The 20,834-nt window shown below is 39.2% G+C and overlaps 1 protein-coding gene across 4 annotated transcripts in view; it reads left to right on the forward strand.

Annotated features, from left to right (window-relative positions):
* The window catches only part of LOC113523164 (mitogen-activated protein kinase kinase kinase kinase 5), a 58,917-nt gene that overhangs the window by 16,137 nt on the left and 21,946 nt on the right, over positions 1 to 20,834 (forward strand). For all 4 annotated transcript variants that reach the window (XM_052891820.1, XM_052891821.1, XM_052891822.1 and 1 more), the window contains exons 2-10: positions 13,643 to 13,846; positions 14,320 to 14,426; positions 14,854 to 14,992; positions 15,604 to 15,676; positions 16,340 to 16,530; positions 17,825 to 17,929; positions 18,551 to 18,797; positions 20,257 to 20,373; positions 20,715 to 20,826. In XM_052891820.1, coding sequence (XP_052747780.1) covers positions 13,643 to 13,846; positions 14,320 to 14,426; positions 14,854 to 14,992; positions 15,604 to 15,676; positions 16,340 to 16,530; positions 17,825 to 17,929; positions 18,551 to 18,797; positions 20,257 to 20,373; positions 20,715 to 20,826 — 1,295 coding nt within the window. The remainder of the gene's footprint in view (positions 1 to 13,642; positions 13,847 to 14,319; positions 14,427 to 14,853; positions 14,993 to 15,603; positions 15,677 to 16,339; positions 16,531 to 17,824; positions 17,930 to 18,550; positions 18,798 to 20,256; positions 20,374 to 20,714; positions 20,827 to 20,834) is intronic.

Raw genomic sequence — 20,834 nt, forward strand, 5'->3', positions numbered from 1 at the left:
TGTGTTTGCATGGCTGTGTTTCGGTTTGAAGGGTGGGATATGGCGTGAATTTACAGGGTACAGAGGAATAACAACTGAGTCCTCACGAATGGCAACGCATGGGGGGTATCATGGGCGAAACAGTATACTCTGTTATGTCCATGGTACTGCTCATGTCTATAGGCGACGGTTACCACTTTTCATCAGGTGGGCCGTCAGCTTGTTTGCCACTCTAAGTTGTATAAAAAAAATGTTGCTTTGTTTTTTCTTCTTGTGTCTTGGAAACTGAATATGTTACTATATATATATACACTAGCGCCGCAATGTGGGTAATCCTGTCCGCTCTGACTTACATAAAGTTTGTGTAAACATGTCCTTGGAATAGTTGCTTCTCTGTAATATCAAATTTTAATTTTAGAATTAAAGAATAGTGTTTTACAACTGAATGAATGAGGGGGAAAGGGATTGTTAGTAATGGAGACTGAGAATCCCATTGCTAGCAATATACCCAACCAGGTCGACCTCCTCGCAGTTCCCCCTGGAAACTATCATGGTTAATTCGTGATGAATTCATCATGATGCGCTAACTGGCCTGTTTTCATTCTCATCGATCACCCTTCACCGGTACTCCGCCAGCGTATCCCGTTAGCGCAGGCGTTACCATAACATTTTCACCCATAAAAAAAAACTGAAAGAATGAAATTTTGATTGTTTTCTTTAAATATTGATACAGATTATTTATTTATTTATTTATAGGATTGCCAACATGAGATACAGCTAAACATTTCAATACATTACACTGGTAGATTAAATCTAACTGTTCTTACATTTATAGACGACCACAGCATGCCTTGTGTTTGATAAACATTATAAAATTAACTCCAATATTTTAAATGCATAATGTATGTAGTTTGTTAAATAGATAGATAGATAGATATAATAATGCGAGTAATACGTGAAAAAAAATTGTGTTCTCCCAACATTCCACCATATATTAAAACTCGATCAGACATCTCGGTGGGGGATCGCGTGATGAGGGTAAAATGGGGCCTACCTAATTTGCTAGTAACAGAGTACCCGTGATTTTATTTCAGGTCATAGACAATATTCTATAGAGAATATGTAGGCGATAATAATTTTTGAACTACTTCCAATAACGGAGGTTTTCAATTCACCCTTATTTACTCTGTGGCAATGTTATTTTCGAGTCGATTTTTAGTATTATTTTTGCAATTAATTGTTTAGTATTGTTAGTAGAAGCACTGCTTTGTTTAAGACTACATGGCGATATGTATATTTTTTTATACCACTGAAGTGGCAAACAAGCATACGACGCACCTGATGGTAAGCAATTACCGTAGCCTATGAACGCCTGCAATACCAGGGGCATTACGCGCGCGTTGCCGATCCTGAAGAAACCTCTTTACCCCCTTTTTTTTAATAACCCCATGCTGTAGTCTCTTGGAAAAATCTAGATAAGGAACTCATTCCGTAACTTGAGAGTTCGTGAGAGAAAATATTTCTGAAACTGCGCTGTACGCGACCATCTAGGTTCTAAGGTATGGGGGTAACTCTATGGTAATGTGGCTACATAATAATTATTACAACAATTAAGGGATTCAAGTCATGATTTATATATTTATTATATATGTTTTTTTTTATTGGATGAAAATGGTGTGGTAGTCCCGCCTGCGCTAATGGGATACGCTGGCGAAGCACCAGTGAAGGGTGATAGATGAGAATGAAAACAGGCCAGTTAGCCCATCGTGATGAATTAATCAGGAATTAACCATGATAGTTTCCAGGGGGAACCGCAAGGAGGTCGACCTGGTTGAGTATATTGCTAGCAATGGGATTCTCAGTCTCCATTACTAATAATCCCTTTCCCCCCAAACCTATATGTATTGTACTGTATGTGATTTATGTATGTATCATTTTTGTATGTGTATTATTGTATATGTATGTATGTTAATTTATCTTAAAATGTATTAATGTTGTTATCTTTCAAAATATTTATTTCATTTAAAATTCAAATTGTTTTTGTTAAACCAATGCACCGCCTACTACTCTCTCTGTTTAGCGTAACGCTTGACTGGTAGAGAATGCCATCAGGCATTAAGTCCGCCCTGTAGACATATTTTAATGCGAGCAAAAGTATAAATAAATAAATACTACATACTATTGCTTGGTCTTGATAGATAATTGATATCTTTACCGCGATACTGCGAAACAAATTCCCATCAATTTGTCTGGCCATATCCCATTGAGACAGGAAAAAGGGCTTGTCGCGTGAAAATCTGTCGAACCGTGAGGGTTCGGTGAGTGGCGTACATCCCCCCCCCCCCCTCTCCGCCCTGAAATCATGTAGCGTACCTAATTTCTGGAGCGGCTTTTTTTAAACATTGATAGGGCTTTATTCAATTAGGAGTTGTATAAGCTTATTTCATTTGAACGATTAGTCGCAATCATTGAATTCTATTGAAACACAGAGTTGGTAAATACAATAGGAGCGGGGGGAAAGGGATTGTTAGCAATGGAGTCAGACAGCTCCATTGTTAGCAATATGCCCTATTAGTTTGACCTCCACGTGGTTCCCCCTGGAAACTGTCGTGAACAATTCTTGTTGAATTTGTCACGATGGGCTAACTGGCCTACTTCAACCTCACCTATCATCCTTCACTGATGCCCCGCCGGTGTATACCGATAGCGCAGGTGGGGTTACTATTCCATTTTCATCCATGAAAAAAAATACAATAGGAGCTGATCCGCCTAAATTAAGAATAAATTTCTGTATTTCTGTTAAGTTTGTTCATAATAGATAGATACTCTTTATTGTTTGTAACCCTTATGATTTTTAATCGACTTCAAAAAATTCTATTTTCTATTTTTTTCAGGTATATTTGTATGTATTTTTTTTTTTATATTATTATCAGTTGATGACGGTAAAAATATGCCCTTTTTTGCAAATTGGAATGGCAAACAAGCTGACGACCCACCTGATGGAAAGTGGTAACCGTCAACTAACCCGCCCGCCAAGCGTGGCAACTGCTGGCATAACCTCACTTATGGGGAGCCGTGTGTTTAGCAGTGAATAGTTAACGGTTGATATAATAAAACAGTAATTGAGACCACGATGATAGGGGACCGCGTGGAGGTCGACCTGACAGGGTATTTTGATTAGCAATGGTTACTGGCGTCCCATTACTAATAGAATCTCTCCAGTCCTTCCAGTGAGATGACCAAATAGGCTTTAAGAATGATGACTTCCCTATCGATATCTCTCTCTTCAGTTGTACAGTCTTGGCAGAGTGGTCGTGGTTTTCACAATGACAGTGGATCGTCGGTGAGGCTCTCCTTCGCGATTGAGGTCCTCGCAATATGTCTCCATCTACTTCTGCTCACAGCCGAGCGAGAGCATTCCACAATAGACTGCTGTGTGGCCGTTTTGATGAGGTCAGTCCATCGCGTTGGCGATCTACCCCGAGAACGTTTGCCTTGTACCGTTCATTGGACAATTAAACGTTCCATATAATCTTCATTCCGGATTATATATATGGCCGAAGTACTTGAGAATTCGTATACGAACAGTTGACGACAATGTCTCTCTGATTTTCAAAGAGAAATTGTCGAGAGATCCCTATCGATATATATATATATATATATATATATATATATATATATATATATATATATATAGCAATAAAATGGTGGAATTTAGCCATGACGCAATACATCGAAACAATGGAATTGTGTTTCTTTTACATACATAATAGGTCGTATCTAATACTCTTATAGTTGATAGGTTGAGTACTTGATAAGAATTATACTTGAAATAGAGAGATTATCGCTTATCATTACGTCGTTTTAACCGACTGTCGAAAAAGGAGGCTAATGAATGAAATTCAAATCGGTTCATAACTGACGGTATTACGAGCCTATTTTTTGAAGTCGGTTAATGGTATATGTTGCGTTGTTTGCCATCTAATATGATGCCCATGATATCGTTTAACCTAATTTGTAGCGTTGTGTAATTATAGATGAGGTCTGGACACTTGGAAGTCGAACGTTTGTACTGGCCCTAATTGTCTACATTGACCCACATTCCGTCTGGCCGGCGGGCATTCCACCTCTATTGGTTTGGGCAAAATTCATAATTCATTTACTCAATAGTTTCGGTTTATATTTTTGTTGTTCTCGCGGAACAACCGAGGCGAGTGTTAATGTAATTGGTAAACGGTTTGGTTATCGATCGGTGTTGCCGATTTCAAAAAGGAGGGGTTTTATGCAACTTAGAATGGCAAGCTGACGGCCCACCTGATGGAAAGTGGTAACCGTCGCCTATAGACATGAATAGCACTAATAGAGTATATAGTGTCGCACATGATACCACCCCCACGCGTTGTACTTACTTATATATTTATTTACAAAAAAATTTTGATATTATGATTTAAATAAATATACTTATATGTATATGTTAACAAAGATTTAAAAGAGAACTGTTTGGTTTCTTGCGGGCTCTTCTCAACAGATAACGTCTTTCTGAGCTTTGCAGTAGATGCAAAAAAATGGCGACTTTTTTATAGGTGATAATGAAATAGTAACCCTGCCCGCGCTATCGGTATACACCGGCGGGGCACCAGTGAATGATGATAGGTGAGGATGAAGCAGGTCAGTTAGCCTATCGTGACGAATTCAACAAGAACTGTTCACGGTGGTTTCCAGGGGGAACACGTGGAGGTCGTTTGATAGGGCATACTGTTAGCAATAGGGCTGTCAAACTCCATTGCTGACAATCCCTTCCCCCCAAAAAAAGACGATTTATATGTGCGTAAACAAGTTTGAATGAAGATGAATTTGAATTTGTTATGATGATGATGATGATGATCTTACGGTGGGGTCAATGACTTGTTTGTTTACATTTTTACTTAGGTGCATTGAAACGGACTATATGTAATAGGTATTGTACTGCACGTTCACTTTCTCCATTATTGTGTCTCGACCTTGCCTGGCCATCGAACCCATTGTCAATGTTGACATTAACCGGTTTTTACCGGTTTGTTTTCAAGTTGTCACAGTCGTGAGTCACCGATTATGAATGTTAATGGTATAATACCTATTTGGATGTATGACATTGTATGTATGAAAAATAATGCCGGATTAACCTGTTAATTCTACTTATTTATTTGTATTAAATGGCTGAGTAGATTTGAATTAAATTTGAATCATAGAAAGATTATAACCGTTTATTAATAATAGCGACCCGCCCCGGCTTCACGTGGGTGAAATACTAAAACATGTGTTTATTCATGACTTCACATTAGAAACCTCTGAAATTATTATTGTGTCCCTATTATGTATATAATATTATGTATGTAATATTATACACATAAATCTTCCTGTTGAATCACTCTATCTATTAAAAAAAAATGCATCAAAATCAGTTGCGTAGTTTTAAAGATCTAAGCATACATAGGGACAGACATACGAGAAGATACTTTGTTTTATACTATGTAGTGATTATAAATACAAAAGATTTATTTATTTATACTTTATTGTACACAAATATTGTATTGTTATAATTTATTTTAAATAAAGATGTACAACAGGCGAGATTAACTCTAAGAGTTCTCTTCCAGCAAACCCTGAGTGGAAGGGAGCATTAATTACCAACGGGCAGTGTGCATACAATAAGAAGTGGAAACAGTATGGTTGTTTCTATTAAAAAATAATAAATATGCAAAAATAGTTAATATGCTTACCTAAATATAAAGTAACTTATATATTTACATTCAAAAATATACATATATCTATATATAATAATCATCATCATTCATCATCTCAGTCATTATCCGTCCACTGCTCGATATAAGCCTCCCCCATAGACTGCCATAAAGAACGATCCTGAGCCACCTGCATTCACTGACTCCCTGCAATGCATTTCAGGTCGTCCTACACTGCGTTATATATATATAAGAATACACACACACACACGCACGCACGCACTCACGCACGCACGCTCGCACGCACGCACGCACACTAATATATATAAGAATAACTTTTTTTTTATACAACTTAAAATGGCAAACAAGCTGACGGTCCACCTGATGGAAAGTGGTAACCGTCGCCTATAGACATGAGCAGTACCATGGACATAACAGAGTATACTGTTTCACCCATGATACCCCCCATGCGTTGCCATTCCTGAGGACTCAGGTGTTATTCCTCCGAACCCAGTAAATTCACGCCATATCCCACCCTTCAAACCGAAACACAGCCATGCAAACACAACTGCTTCACGGTTGAAATACGAATAACTTTATTTATTATAATAGATCTAAGCGTACAGACGATGGGAAGCGATATTGTTTTATACTATTTACAGATACGTATAAATGTAAATTTTATTTATTTATTTAAAGTATTATCACTTGTAAATTAATTGATATTTTACATAAATGTAAAGCAAAGTTTCATGAAAGATTAATGAAAATAATTAATCCTATTGTTATATTCTAAAATGTACAGGATATTTTATATAAAAATTCACGCGGGTAAAGCCGAGGGAAACAGTTGGTATAACCATAATATAGCCCTCTAACAAAAGCCATACCCCCTTATGGTTAGTAACAAACCGAGCTCTTTGTTTTATTAAGTACCCAGACAGCGGAAGCGATCAAGTGATGACGCATCTTCCAAGGGGCGGGTGATGCAGTGGCACGTCGATACAGTGCTGAGAATGTTTGTATACTAGACGTGTTTCGTGGTTTCGCCCGCTTGAATCTATACCAGTATTTCCCAACCTTTTTTGTTTTCCCACTGGAACATTTCTAAAATTTTTATGCCCCCATACATAATTTTTCCCAATAAAGTTTACTTGACGACCCCAATCGCCCGGTTGCTATTTTGGTAACGTCAAACGAAATTATTTTTAAGCATTTTTTTAATTTTGTTTTTTTTTTTGTTAAATTTGGCACGGATATCTACTCGTAGCATTGCATTTAAATGGCCCGGAGCAAGGGGGTTAAAATCGCTTCGAGTCCATTTTTTAATTGCCCCCCTTAACTATCAACACTTTCCATCCGGTGGGCCGTCAGCTTGTTTGCCATTCTAAGTTGTATAAAAAAAAAGCTACATTATCATTAGGCAAGATGAGATATATATTGTTATTTTTTTTTTTTTAAATACAGTTCCTTAAGATTTTTTTTTTATTTTTTTATGCCACTTAGACTGGCAAACAAGCTGATGGTCCACCTGATGGGAAGTGGCAACCGTCGTCTTTGGACATGAGTAGAGTACCGTGGATATAACAGAGTATACTGTTCGGTCCATGATACCCCCAATGCCATTCCTGAGGACTAAGGTGTTATGCCTCTGTAGACTGTAAATTCTAAATAATTACAATAGTAGACAGATAGAAAGATAAATTAGTATTTAAATTTAATTTTAATAGGTAAATTTTTGATACCTTATAATTACATTGTTATTATTTGTATGAATTCGTATTATAAGAATGGGCCATCCCTTTCTTTCCCATAGATGTCGTAAGAGGCAACTAAGGTAGCTTAATGATCGAGGGATGGGCAGCAGCGCCCTTGTCAAAACATCACCAAAGCCTATCTGTGGTGTTTAATTGACCCATTGCTAGCAATAAACCCTGTCACGTTGACTTCCACGCGGTCCCCCCTGGAAACCATCGTGATTAATCGTAGTGGAATTCGTCACGATGGGCTAATTGACCTGCTTTCATCGTCACCTATCATCTATCATTGATGCCCCGCCAGCGTATACCGATAGCGCAGGCGGGGTACCATTCCATTATCACGCATTAAAAAAAAGCCTAATTGTAGTTGTCAACCCGCCTGCTTAGCGAGGAATTACTGCCAAAACCCCCTTTAATAGGAAAGATCTATTTTATTTATTTATTTATACTTTTGCACGCATTAAAATATATCTACAGGGCGGACTTAATGCCTGATGGCATTCTCTACCAGTCAACCGTTACGCTAAACAGTGAGAGTAAATGGCAATAAATAAATACCTATGTTCAGCAATGGACAGTTGACCGTTGATGTGTTGATGATGACGAGTCATTATGAATATGATAATTAGCGGGTAGAGGAAAGAACGCGGGGTGTAAGAGGTAAAGCCACGTATTCACGGCCCAAGGTGAAGGTCGGAGTATGCGACTTAATCACCATCTATTATAAAATATCAGAGAATAATGCAATAACAAACAGTAATAATTACTGACTCTAACAATTATTATGAAATTTATAAAATCTTGGTGTAGGTCCCGGCATAGAATGGACCATTCCTTCCTTTCCCATGGGTGACGTAAGAGGCTACCAAGGGTGGGCGAGTGATGGCCAGCAGTGTCCCTCTTAAAACATCTCTAAAAACCTAACTGCGGTTGCGAATCCGTCTGCCGAGTGTGGCATCTACTGGCAAAACTCCCCTTATGGGGAAGACTTATGTCCAGTAGTGGACAGTTAACTTTACAGTTATAGTTAACGTTAACAGGCTGTAATAAAATTCTCGTGTCGCGGTGTTTGTTACCAAACTCCTCCGAAACGGATCTGATTTTAATGAAATTTTGTGTGCATATCAGGTAGGTCTGAGAATCGGCCAACATCTATTTTCATACCCCTCAATGATAAGGGTGACCCACCCCTAAAATTTTTTTTATTTTTTTTTTGAAAAAAAAAATTGTATGCTTTATCATAAGCTTTGAAAAATACATACAACTTAAAATTTTAACCCTTTAACGATCAACCCCTGTTTTTTAATCGCGATTCTTATATTCCGCGATAGGGTCGCAAGATGGCAATCGAATATTTATGTATTTACACTTTATTGCACCAAGTAAAAAGAGAAATAACAAATACAGTAAATATTAATGAGAAGTGATACAAAAGGCGGCCTTATCGCTAAGCAATCTAATAGAATATAATAATTGTAGTACAAGAAATTTTCATCTCTAGTTCTAGAAATAATGGATACGGTAAAACAACGTTTGTCGGGTCAGCTAGTTATTATTATAAAATACTAGCCGCCCGTCCTGGTTCCGCGCGGGTATACTAATGAATATAATTAAGATTGTTCTACAAAAAAAAAAACGGCTTCAGTGGTAAAATAATTATTTTGATTTAAAAACTAAACTACCGAAGCTATCTTTAAAAAAAATTAAATTATAGAACTATAATAATATAATAATAATATTCTTTATTTGCTTAAACACGGTAAAGTCCAAGATGTTACTCGTACATTAGTCAAAGAACATTTCTGCTTAGCTAACAAGGTGATAGCATCTCAGTCAGCACAGCAGTCTCACCAGAGGGAGACTTTGTACAAAAGTCGATTGCTTGGGTACCTCTGTCCCATTCGTGTTTCTACCGTGAAGCAGTTGTGTTTGCATGGCTGTGTTTCGGTTTGAAGGGTGGGATATGGCGTGAATTTACTGGGTACAGAGGAATAACACCTGAGTCCTCAGGAATGGGAACGCATGGGGGTTATCATGGGCGAAACAGTATACTCTGTTATGTCCATGGTACTGTTCATGTCTATAGGCGACGGTTACCACTTTCCATCAGGTGGGCTGTCAGCTTGTTTGTCATTCTGGGTTGTATAAAAAAAAGCGTGCAAAATTCATTTAACATTAACAATTAACATTTTTTTTTGTTTTTAAGAAGTGTAATCTGTAAGTATAAGTTAGTGTAATTGTGTGGTTTACATCTGACAGTTTACAGTGACCATAAATGGTTTTGCCACAACTAAAAAAAATATTTTTTTATTTAAATACTAATCCACTGAAGCGATTTTAATAAAATTCCTATGTGTCCAATCTATAAGTACACGGGACGGGGGGGGGGGGATGATTGTTAGCAATGGAGTTTGACAGCCCCATTGCTAGCAATATGCCTTATTAGGTCGACCTCCACGTGGTTCCCCCTGGAAACCATCGTGGACAATTCTTGTTGAATTCGTAACGATGGGCTAACTGACTTCATCCTCACCTATCATCCTTCACTGGTGCCCCGCCGGTGTATACCGATAGCGCGGATGGGGCTACCATTCCATTATCTTCCATTAAAAAAAAATTATAAGTACATATATATAATCTATAAGTACATAGTATACAGTTTAAAAAAAGATTTTTCCAAATCGGTTTAGAATTGACGGTGGTATGAGATGATCAAAATAAAAAAATAAAATACAATCGAATATAGAATTCTCTTTCGTTTTGAAGTCGCTTGAAGAAGTTTCGTTTCCATAAGTCAAGACTAGCGTATCAATTCAATAACTTTTGACGTTTCGTATAACAGTACATACATACATACGCGAATTGTATACTAATGTAGTGTATTGCCTCTGCCGGCCCGCTTTGCCGCAAACGGGACCGTTATGTTTGATCGTTTTGGAAGCATCACGCAACGAATATAGTGTCGGTCGAGATATAAAAATTATGATTGTGTTAAAAAAAAAATAAGGCTTCAATTGTGCCGAAAAAACACTGATACGTAAAAAACAAAATCTATAAATTTATTCTTTTTCTCTCTTCTATCTCATTCTTTATATACAACTTAGAATGGCAAACAAGCTGACGGTCCACCTGATGGAAAGTGGTAATCGCCACCTATAGACATGAGCAGTACCATGGACATACCAGAGTATACTGTTTCGCCCATGATACCCCCCATGCGTTGCCATTTCTAAGGACTATGGTGTTATTCCTCTGTACCCTGTAAATTCACTGCAATATCCCACACTTCAAACCGAAATACAGTTATGCAAACACAACTGTTTCACGGTATGAACACGAATGGGACAGAGGTGACCAAGCGAACGATTTTTGTACAAAGTCTCCCTCTGGTAAAATGGATACAATTATATACATTTTTCAAGGAAAATATTTTTTTTTTTTTTTTTTTTATAGAACTTAGAATGGCAAACAAGCTGACGGCCCACCTGATGGAAAGTGGTAACCGTCGCCTATAGACATGAGCAGTACCATGGACATAACAGAGTATACTGTTTCGCCCATGATACCCCCCATGCGTTGCCATTCCTGAGGACTCAGGTGTTATTCCTCTGTACCCAGTAAATTCACGCAATTAAAGTAATAGAAATTAAAGTTGGGCTAAAAAGATATATCCAGTCGTAAATTTATCATTAAGAAAAAACTGTTCTTTTATAGAGAAAAATCTCACTGGTGCCTACTACGATTAATTAAAATAGTACACAGGATGCGTTGGCCTCATAATTAATCAAATCACATGTGTGCCAGCTATGTAAAACACATACAAGCACACACACACCCGCACCCATCTCAGTAATACACACACGTGTAACTCTGACTTGCGAGTGATTAACATATGCTCACAATGTTACAGGGAATACAAACATCTGTACAAGTAAACAACACGTATTTGTAATAATAAAAAAAAAAAACTCTGTGTATTACGCAGTTGTTGGTAAGGGAAGCTTGTTGTTTTTTTTTTTTAATGTATGATAATGGAATGGCAACTGACATGACATGACTACTGGCGAGGCACCAGTGAGGGATGATAGGTGAGAATGAAAAGGCAGGTCAGTTAGCCCATCGTGATGAATACATCTGGGTTTTAGCACGATGGTTTCCAAGCGGGACTATATTGAGGTCGCCGGATATGGTATATTGCTAGCAATGGGACTGGTAGCCCGCATGATTAACAATCCCTTCCCTCCGCCAAATACGTAGTTACAAAATAAGATGTTATAATTTGTTTTTTAATGTTCAGTGTGTTCCGCCATATTTAATAACATGCAAATCTTTGTAGGATTTTTTTATGCCCACCTGAGGGAAAGTGGTAACCGTCGCCTATACACATGAGCAGTACTATAAACATAACAGAGTATACTGTTTCGCCCACGATACACCCCCATGCGTTGCCATTCCTGAGGACTCAGGTGTTATTCCTCTGTACCCTGTAAATTCACTGCCATATCTTTAAAAAAGGTAGTATTTATCAGATATCAAAATACATAGTTTATATAAAAATTAATGAAATTGTTACGTTATATCTTAATATAATTAGTATGTCATACATTGTAATATATATTTTGATTATTATATATATAATATTAAATCGATTCAAATTAATTTAATTATATAAATACTCGTGTCGTAATACACACACGCACGCACGCACGCACGCACGCATGCACCCACCCACGCACGCACGCAGCTAAACGCTATAAAATCGGTTTCATTTTCATTTTACTCAAATATTTCTCTTCATTTAAAGTTCTATTAATTCAAATCTAAATTATTACTAATATTGTAATCTGCTTTAAAATATAAATTTCGTATATCGTTCCATATCTTTGACAAAGTATTAGTTTTTTGTAGTTTCCTGAACATTTGACAGACGTGGATTTAGCTGTCTTTGATTTTATAGTCCTCATATTATACAAGTCCAAAATATTATTTTGGAACGTGTTGGTGCATTCGGGAGACTTATCGGTGGTGTGCTTGAGGTGGAGGAATGATATTTTGTTGTTGATGTTGTATTCACTTATTTATTGCTGGTAAATAAATTTTAATTTTTAAAATATATAACATCAAATTGGAAGTTCTTTGATTTTGAGTGGACCACTGGTACACACCTCTTTATATTTCTGTCACTCATGTATGTGTATATGTTTAATTTTGTACAAGTAGTTGCACACAACCATTTTGCATATTTTGTTTTATAGTAATAGGTGGCCAACGTCGTTGGTGACACTAAAATTATTGATATTTCGATGTGTATATATATATATATTGTTATTGTGTTTACTGTTTGTTGACCTAAATAAAGAGAAAAAAATATAATAAATTATATACAGCACAGCTGAAATATTTATTACATTATATTAAACAACTACATCATCATCATCATCATATCAGCCTTTAACTGTCCACTGCTGAACATAAGCCTCCCCCTTGGAGGATATTTGCCAGTAGTTGCACATTTGGCAGGCGGATTGTCTACCGCAGATAAGCTTTGGAGATATTTTAAGAGGGACGCTGCTGCCCATCCCTCGCCCTCCTTAGTCGCCTCTTACGACACCCACGGAAAAGGAGTGACCTATTTATGCCAGGACCACATGGCAAATATCTACAAAGGCGGGATGGTAAATGACCACCGCCGCCCATGATCACCCACAACGCTGACGGTATTGCAGGTGTGCTGCCGGTCTTTTAAAAAGGAATATGCTCTTTTCTTGAAGCTTATGATGTCGTATCGGTTCGGAAATTCTGCTGCTGGAAGGTGATTCCAAACAATTACGTGCGTAGAAGAAAATGCCTTGAAAAATGCACGGTGGAAGACCGCCATTCGTCCAGATGGCATTGCTATGCTCCCTTTATGCTAACTAAACAATAATGATGGTTACTAGAACACGGGTGGTTTTCCTGTGAGGTCATGCCAAGCAGTTCAGCTCCAACCTTCGTTCTGTGTACACGTTGTATTGTGTATTTAAATAAAAGTTTATAAATAGGGAATAAGAAATAAGTTATCTTTTTTTTAAAAACATATCCCTTTGTGTCTTATAACAGTACGAAGTAGTGGTCAGAAAGCTAGTAAAATTATATATTTATTCCTTAAGTCTTTTTTTTTAATGTACCACTCTCTCTTTTCAGGCAAAGAGGCTCAACGGCAACGGTGAGCTTGCTGCCATCAAGGTGATAAAGCTGGAGCCGGGTGATGACTTCGCCATCATCCAGCAGGAGATCCTGATGATGAAAGACTGCCGGCACCCGAACATAGTGGCGTACTACGGCTCCTACCTCAGGAGGGACAAGTTATGGATCTCGATGGAGTACTGTGGCGGTGGTAGTCTGCAGGTGAGGCTCCTGGAATATTGAACACTAGTTTTTTGACGCCATTGGTGCAGTGGGCGCAATGATAGGCTCATTGCTTTGCGTAGATGAAGTGCCGGGTTTGGTTCCCGGTCGGAGTTCTTAAGAAAATCTATTATTCTGGATTGCCTCGAATCTGGATGTTCTGGGTGCCTCCAAATATTCGATACCTGACTCCTAATAACGCAAGGTATCATCTTAGCTTGAAGATCAAGCGGGTGGTATGATTGTGTGAGGTAGTCCATTCTAGATCGGAATTTCTTACTTATTATTTATATTTAATCGTGGAAACACTGCCAGGGTAGTAGAGAGGTATGGCTTCGAATCTTAGTTGTAGGGAGGTATTTTTGAAATTAGTATTTAAGCACACACATTGCTATTTCATAGCTTTTCCCATACTCTTATAATCCATAAAAGTTGAGTTCTATTCTTCTAACACCTATGTTTTTAATTTTCAGGACATATACCACGTGACGGGTCCTCTGGCAGAGATCCAAATAGCTTACATGTGCCGAGAAACACTAACTGGGCTGTCATACCTCCACAGTATGGGGAAAATGCACAGGTTTGTTATACTTTTTTCATTGTTAGGGAAGCAAACGAGCAGACCGTTCACCTGATGGAAAGCGGCTACCGTCGCCCATGAACATCTGCTATACGAGAGGAGTTGATACTGAAAACAATTCTTGTAGAGTAAAACCTATTCTGCTTTGGTCATGTGGTCCCGGCATAGGATATGCCACCCCTTCAAATCCTGTATGTGTCGTAGGAGCCGACTAAGGGAGGGCGTGGGATAAGCAGCAGCGTCCCTCTTAAAACATCTCTAAAGCCTGACTGTGGTTGCTAATCCGCCTGCCAAGCGTGTCAACGACTGACAAAACTCCCAAGGAGGAGACTTGTTCAGTAGTGGACAGTTAAAGGCTAAAATGATGATGATGATGATGAAAACCTGCTCGGAACAAAATTTTAAACTTGGAATCTGTCTTCTGCAGGGACATAAAAGGCGCGAACATCCTCCTAACAGAATGTGGTGACGTGAAGTTGGCCGACTTCGGCGTGTCAGCGCAGATCACGGCCACCATCAATAAGAGGAAGTCGTTTATTGGCACGCCCTACTGGATGGCGCCGGAGGTGATTTACTTTTTTTATTCTAGAATTTTTTATTTTAGAAGGAGCAGGGTTAACAGCCTGCTGTGTGGTACTGGCATAGAATGGCATACCCCTTCCTATTCCGTGGGTGTCGTAAGAAGCGACTTAGGGAACTTAATAATCAAGGGATAAGCAGCAGCATCCCTCTTAAAACATCACCAAAGTCTAACTGTGACTGCTATTCCCTTAGCCAAGCGTAGCAACTACTGTAAAAACCCCTCAAGGGGGAAGCCTATGTTCAGCAGTGTACAATTTACGTCTGATATGAGGATGATGATGATGAGCGCTGACACAGTAACGTCGGGGGAAGAGTGGTGTTGGTAACGGGGATTAGCCTCCTCTAGGAACCCTGGTAACCATAGTGGTTAATTCCCAGTGAATTCGCTACGATGGGCTAACTGATCTGGCTTCATACTCATTTCTAATATGTTCATCCCTGTCATCACCTGCCGTCAGACCCATTTTAAGGGTTCTATATCTCAAAAGGAAAGATGGAACTCTTAAAATCTGCTGAGCAATTTCAGAGATTTGCATGAACAGACATCGTGACACGAGATTTTTATATATTGAAGTATTTATATATTTGTTTTCAGGTGGCAGCTGTGGAGAGGAAGGGCGGTTACAATCAGCTATGTGACATATGGGCTTGTGGCATCACAGCTATAGGTATGTCTTATATATCTATTCACTTTTTTTTATACCACTGAGATGGCGAACAAGCATACGGCCCACCTGATGGTAAGTGGTTACCGTAGTCTATGGACAACTGCAACACTAGAGGTATTACGCGCGCGTTGCCGACCCAGAAGAAATCTCTTTACTTCCATTTTGAAGAACCCCCTGCTGTAGTCTCTTGGGGAAACCTCGGCAGGGAGCTCATTCCATAACCTGAGTGTTCGTGGGAGAAAACATCTCTGAAACCGCGCTGTACGTGACCATTTAGGCTGTTATTATCTTTCTTTACGTTGCCTCTTTATCTTGCTTTTATGTGATTAAGATTATGTAATTATAATTATTCTAGCCGTGTGGTCCCGGCATAGAATAGGCCACCCCTTCCTTTCCCATGAGTGTCTTAAGAGGCGACTAACAGAGCTTATGGTAGAGGGATGGGCAGCAGCGTCCCTCTTAAAATATCACCAGATTCTAACTGCGGTTGAAGTTGCTGCAAAACCCCCCCAAGGGGGAGGCTTATGTTCAGCAGTGGATTGTTGATATGATGACGATAATTAGCTTTAATAGTAATTTTTTTTTATATAATACTTTGATTTATATTATTGTAATTTTTGTATATATATATAACCCAATATGCCTAAAACTATTTACGCCCAGAGCTCGCTGAACTGCAACCGCCCATGTTCGAGCTCCACCCCATGAGGGTGCTGTTCCTCATGTCCAAGTCGGGGTTCAAACCGCCCCAGCTGAAAGAGCGCGAACGCTGGTCGCAGCTGTTCCACTCGTTTCTCAAGCTCTCCCTTACCAAGAACCCCAAGAAGAGGCCCACCGCTGATAAATTGCTGCAGGTTAGTCGGAATTTAGTAGATGATAGACTAGCATCACTTTCGTGTATATGTGTCCTGGAGTGTGTGTATGTGTGCGCGTGAGAGTTGGTGTTTAAGTGTATGTATATGTGTGAGTGTGAGAGATAATAGAATGGTACCCTCGCTTGAGCTGGTGGGCCACCAGTGATGAATGATAGATGAAACGGAGTCACGTCAGTTACCTCGTTGGAATTCATAGGGAATTATTGAAAGTTCAGGAGAGGTCAGAAGTCGACTTGATGATATCTGTCATTACTGTCCACTGATGTACATAGGCCTCTTCCTTTTGGGGGATTTTGCCAGTAGTTGTCACGAATGATAGGATGGGCGACAGCGTCCCTCTTAAAACATTATCAAAGCTTAACTGCGGTTGCCATCCCGCCTGCTATCGTGGCAACTACTGGAATTCGACTTAATAAGGATATATTGCTAGCAATGAGGCTGTTTTTTTTTTAATGGATTGAAAATGTGATGGTTATCCCGTTTGCGCTATCGATGTACGCTGATGGAACTTCGGTGAATGGTGATAGGTGAGGATGACAACAGGTTAGTTAACCTGTTATGACAAATTCATCTGGAATTAACCACGATGGCTTCCAGGACGTACTACATGGAGGTTGACCTAGTATTGCTAGCAGTAGGGTTTTAGTTCCCATTACTAATAATTCTTTTTCTCCTGCAATGGGGCTGTTAGATTGCTAACAGTAGGGCTTTAGTTCCCATTAGTCAGAATTGCTGGTAAAATGGACTATTTCATCCTAATATATTGGATGGGGTTATCAATGTATAAGTGTCATGACCGCTCATTTACAAATAGGTTAAGTAAATTCTGACTAATAAAATGGACCTTGTGTTGTCTGATTAAATACGTATATGGCGTGAATTTACTGAGTACAGAGGAATAACACCTGAGTCCTCAGGAATGGCAACGCATGGGGGGGTATCATGGGCGAAACAGTATACTGTTATGTCCATGATACTGCTCAAGTCTAGGCGACGGTTACCATTTTCCATCAGGTGGGCCGTCAGCTTCTTTGCCATTCTAAGTTGTATAAAAAAATAAACAATTATTATTATTATTACTAATAACCCTTTTGCTCTCCCAATGGTGTTGTTAGACCCCATTACTAATAAACCTTAGTGCGGAGTGTTTGTTTGTGTATAGATAGTGTGAGTACCCTACAAATAGTATTAATAATAAATTTAATAAGTAAAGTAAAAAAACTAATTTAATAAGTAAGTTAATAGTAATTAATTTGTATTGTCATATTAACAGCACGCGTTCTTCCAACAAGACATGAGCAAGCGGTTAGCGATCGAGCTGCTTCACAAGTATTCCAACCCACCTAGTCACAGTGTCAGCCAGGAGGACGACGACGGGGTGAGTGGTATATCTTGTATTACTTGTACGGACGATCGCCATGTGATATAATTGTGATAATCTATTAACTTTTTTTATAATATGGTTAATAAAGGAAGGATAAATAAATATTTTTTTTTATATGGAACTGATCGCATTTTACATGACAAGTACATTTTTCTCCTCATAAAAGCGGCTTCAGTTAGATATCTGTATTGTGTGTATATTTTAATAATAGTAATACTTAAAATGTAGTGCTTGTCCGGCTCGAAGGACCATGGTACTTCGAGCCGGACAAGCACTCGTTGATTATATATTTGGCGCATTATTGAAGGGACAGAGGGAGATTTTGTACAAAAGTCGATTGCTTGAGTACCTCTGTTCCATTCGTGTTTCTACCGTGAAGCAGTTGTGTTTGCATGGCTGTGTTTCGGTTTGAGGGGTGCGATATGGCGTGAATTTACAGGGTACAGAGGTACCTGAGTCCTCAGTAATGCCAACGCATGGGGAGTATCATTGGCGAGACAGTGTACTCTGTTATGTCCATGGCACTGCTCATGTGTATAGGCGACGGTTACCACTTTCTATGAGGTGGGCCGTCAGCTCGTTTGCCATTCTAAGTAGTATAATTGTTGGCAATAGGCGGAGAGTACAGTGCCGCAGCGGATCGCGTCGCGGCACACGGGGCGTGCGCGGCGCGTGGTGTGCGAGGCGCCGGCGCCGCGGCCGCGCAGCCTGCAGCCGCCCGCCGCGCCCGCAGCCACCGCAGCCACCGCAGCCACCGCAGCCACCGCAGCCACCGCAGCCACCGCAGCCACCGCAGCCACCGCAGCCACCGCAGCCACCGCAGCCACCGCAGCCACCGCAGCCACCGCAGCGCCGCCCGCCGGTACTGCGCCTGAGTTCTTAGTCTCGTCATTACGTTACATACATACAGTGCCTCCAGGAGGAACGGGTTGTTACTAATGAAAGAAAGAAAGAAAGAAACTTTATTTTACAGAAATATTCGACAACACTCACACAGGGGTTAAAAACAATTCATATATTAACAATTATAAAAAAGAAATAACACACAATACATATATAAAGAATATAAAATTAAAAAGGAAAAATAAAATGAATTCATCAAAAATTTTTTTTTTTTTTACAACACAGGGGGCAAACGAGCATGCGGCTCACCTGATGGTAAGTGACTACCGCCGCCCATGATCACCCACAACACCAGCGGCATTGCAGGTGTGCTACCGCTCTTTTAAAAAGGAATGTATGTGTGCGCGTGCGTCGCAATACCTACAAAATGAAGTACGTGCTCAGCATTATGCTATAGTGTCAGGGACACTGCAGCGCTGATTTTCAGCACGAGCCTCGCAAACTCACGCAGTCCTAATAATAATAATAATGTTTGGATAACTTGACCAACATAATGATGTGTTGGTCAAGTTGGCTTGGTTGTATTGGCTTAAAGTGTATTGTGTAAAAAAAAAATGTAATAAATTTGTGGTGGGTATAAATTGAAAGAAGAAGAAAGAAAGGAAGAAAACATTTATTGACAACAACAAAAAATTACATAAATTATGAATTAAAAAAGAAAAAACTTTACATTTATTATTGCCAACGTGGTCACCACTCAGCATGTGCTGCAGCAATTTAATTGCTATAGCGCTGATATTCTGATATTGAATGATATATTATGACGTTGTCAGTGTTGAATAATAATAATGCGGATTGCTACTCCTATTGCTAACAACATACCCTGACAGGACAACTTCCCCGTGGTCCGCCCTGGAAACTATCCTGCTGAATTCCAAGTATATTCATCACGATGGGCTAACTGACCTGCTTTTTCCATTCTCATGTATCATTCCTCACTGGTGCCCTGTCAGCGTTTACCGTTACCGCAGGTGGAGTTATCATTCCATTATCATACATTAAAAAAAAGTGTCCCCATACAAATGCTTCGAGAAAAGTGAGAGTCAACTTTTTCATACAATTTTGTATGATAAATAGTTACGAGTGATTCCTTTGTAACTACTATATTTATTTTGTCTTATAAATTCTGCGCCTTTTTTAAAAACTGCGTAAAAACTTTTTTTATTTATTAAATAATTAAATATAGATGCGTCAAGATACATTGTATGCATATACACGACACTAATAAAAAAAAAGAGTCGGCTAACTTATCAGTTAGCTGACAAAAAGTTGACACGTTTTTGAGACTCGATGCTCTATCTATATAATCTAAGATCTCTGTTTTTTTTTTTATTTTCTTTGTATTAAAAGCCTTCTCTAATAGTCTTTTTTTATTTAGTTTGTAGCGTAATAACAATTTGTATGTATGTATGTTCCAGAGCGAGGTGTATGTCGCCGTCGGTCAGGTGTGTACGACGACTCGCCCATCATCGACCTGGACGCAGACGATGACTTGGTCCCTGACCGCTGCGACGGGGATACACTGCGCAGGACCGGTATATATCCCCTAGTCGTGTTCTCCTTCTTTTCACAACTTTCTCCAGATTACTCAAAGATCTGTCTTCCCACCAAATCCTTTGCACCATTACGACAGAAATACCCTCCATAGAATAGAGACATCGCCCTATAGATTCTCCTTCTTCACGTTTCCATCTTCTTCACGTCAAGTCCCTGAAAATAGACAGATTGTAAAAAGAAAACCAAATGCTAAAGGCCTTTATCCTAACATACATTTCTTGCCCCATCTATTTTCATAATGTCTTTATATATGCATGAGTGACTCTAGATATTTCTGGTACTCTTTCTCTTTATTTATAACTTATCGTATGGTGTTCAGGTTACCACAGACAGACGAGCGAAGACTGGAGCGTAGCCTCTCTCATGAGTTGTCCGAAACACAATCCCCTATCACAAGACCTATCCACCGACACCATGCCCTCGAGCGAAAAGTGAGTAA

Source organism: Galleria mellonella, unplaced genomic scaffold, assembly GCF_026898425.1.
Source record: "Galleria mellonella isolate WM207_F2 unplaced genomic scaffold, CSIRO_AGI_GalMel_v1 utg146, whole genome shotgun sequence".
In the NCBI taxonomy this organism is placed as follows: domain Eukaryota; kingdom Metazoa; phylum Arthropoda; class Insecta; order Lepidoptera; family Pyralidae; genus Galleria; species Galleria mellonella.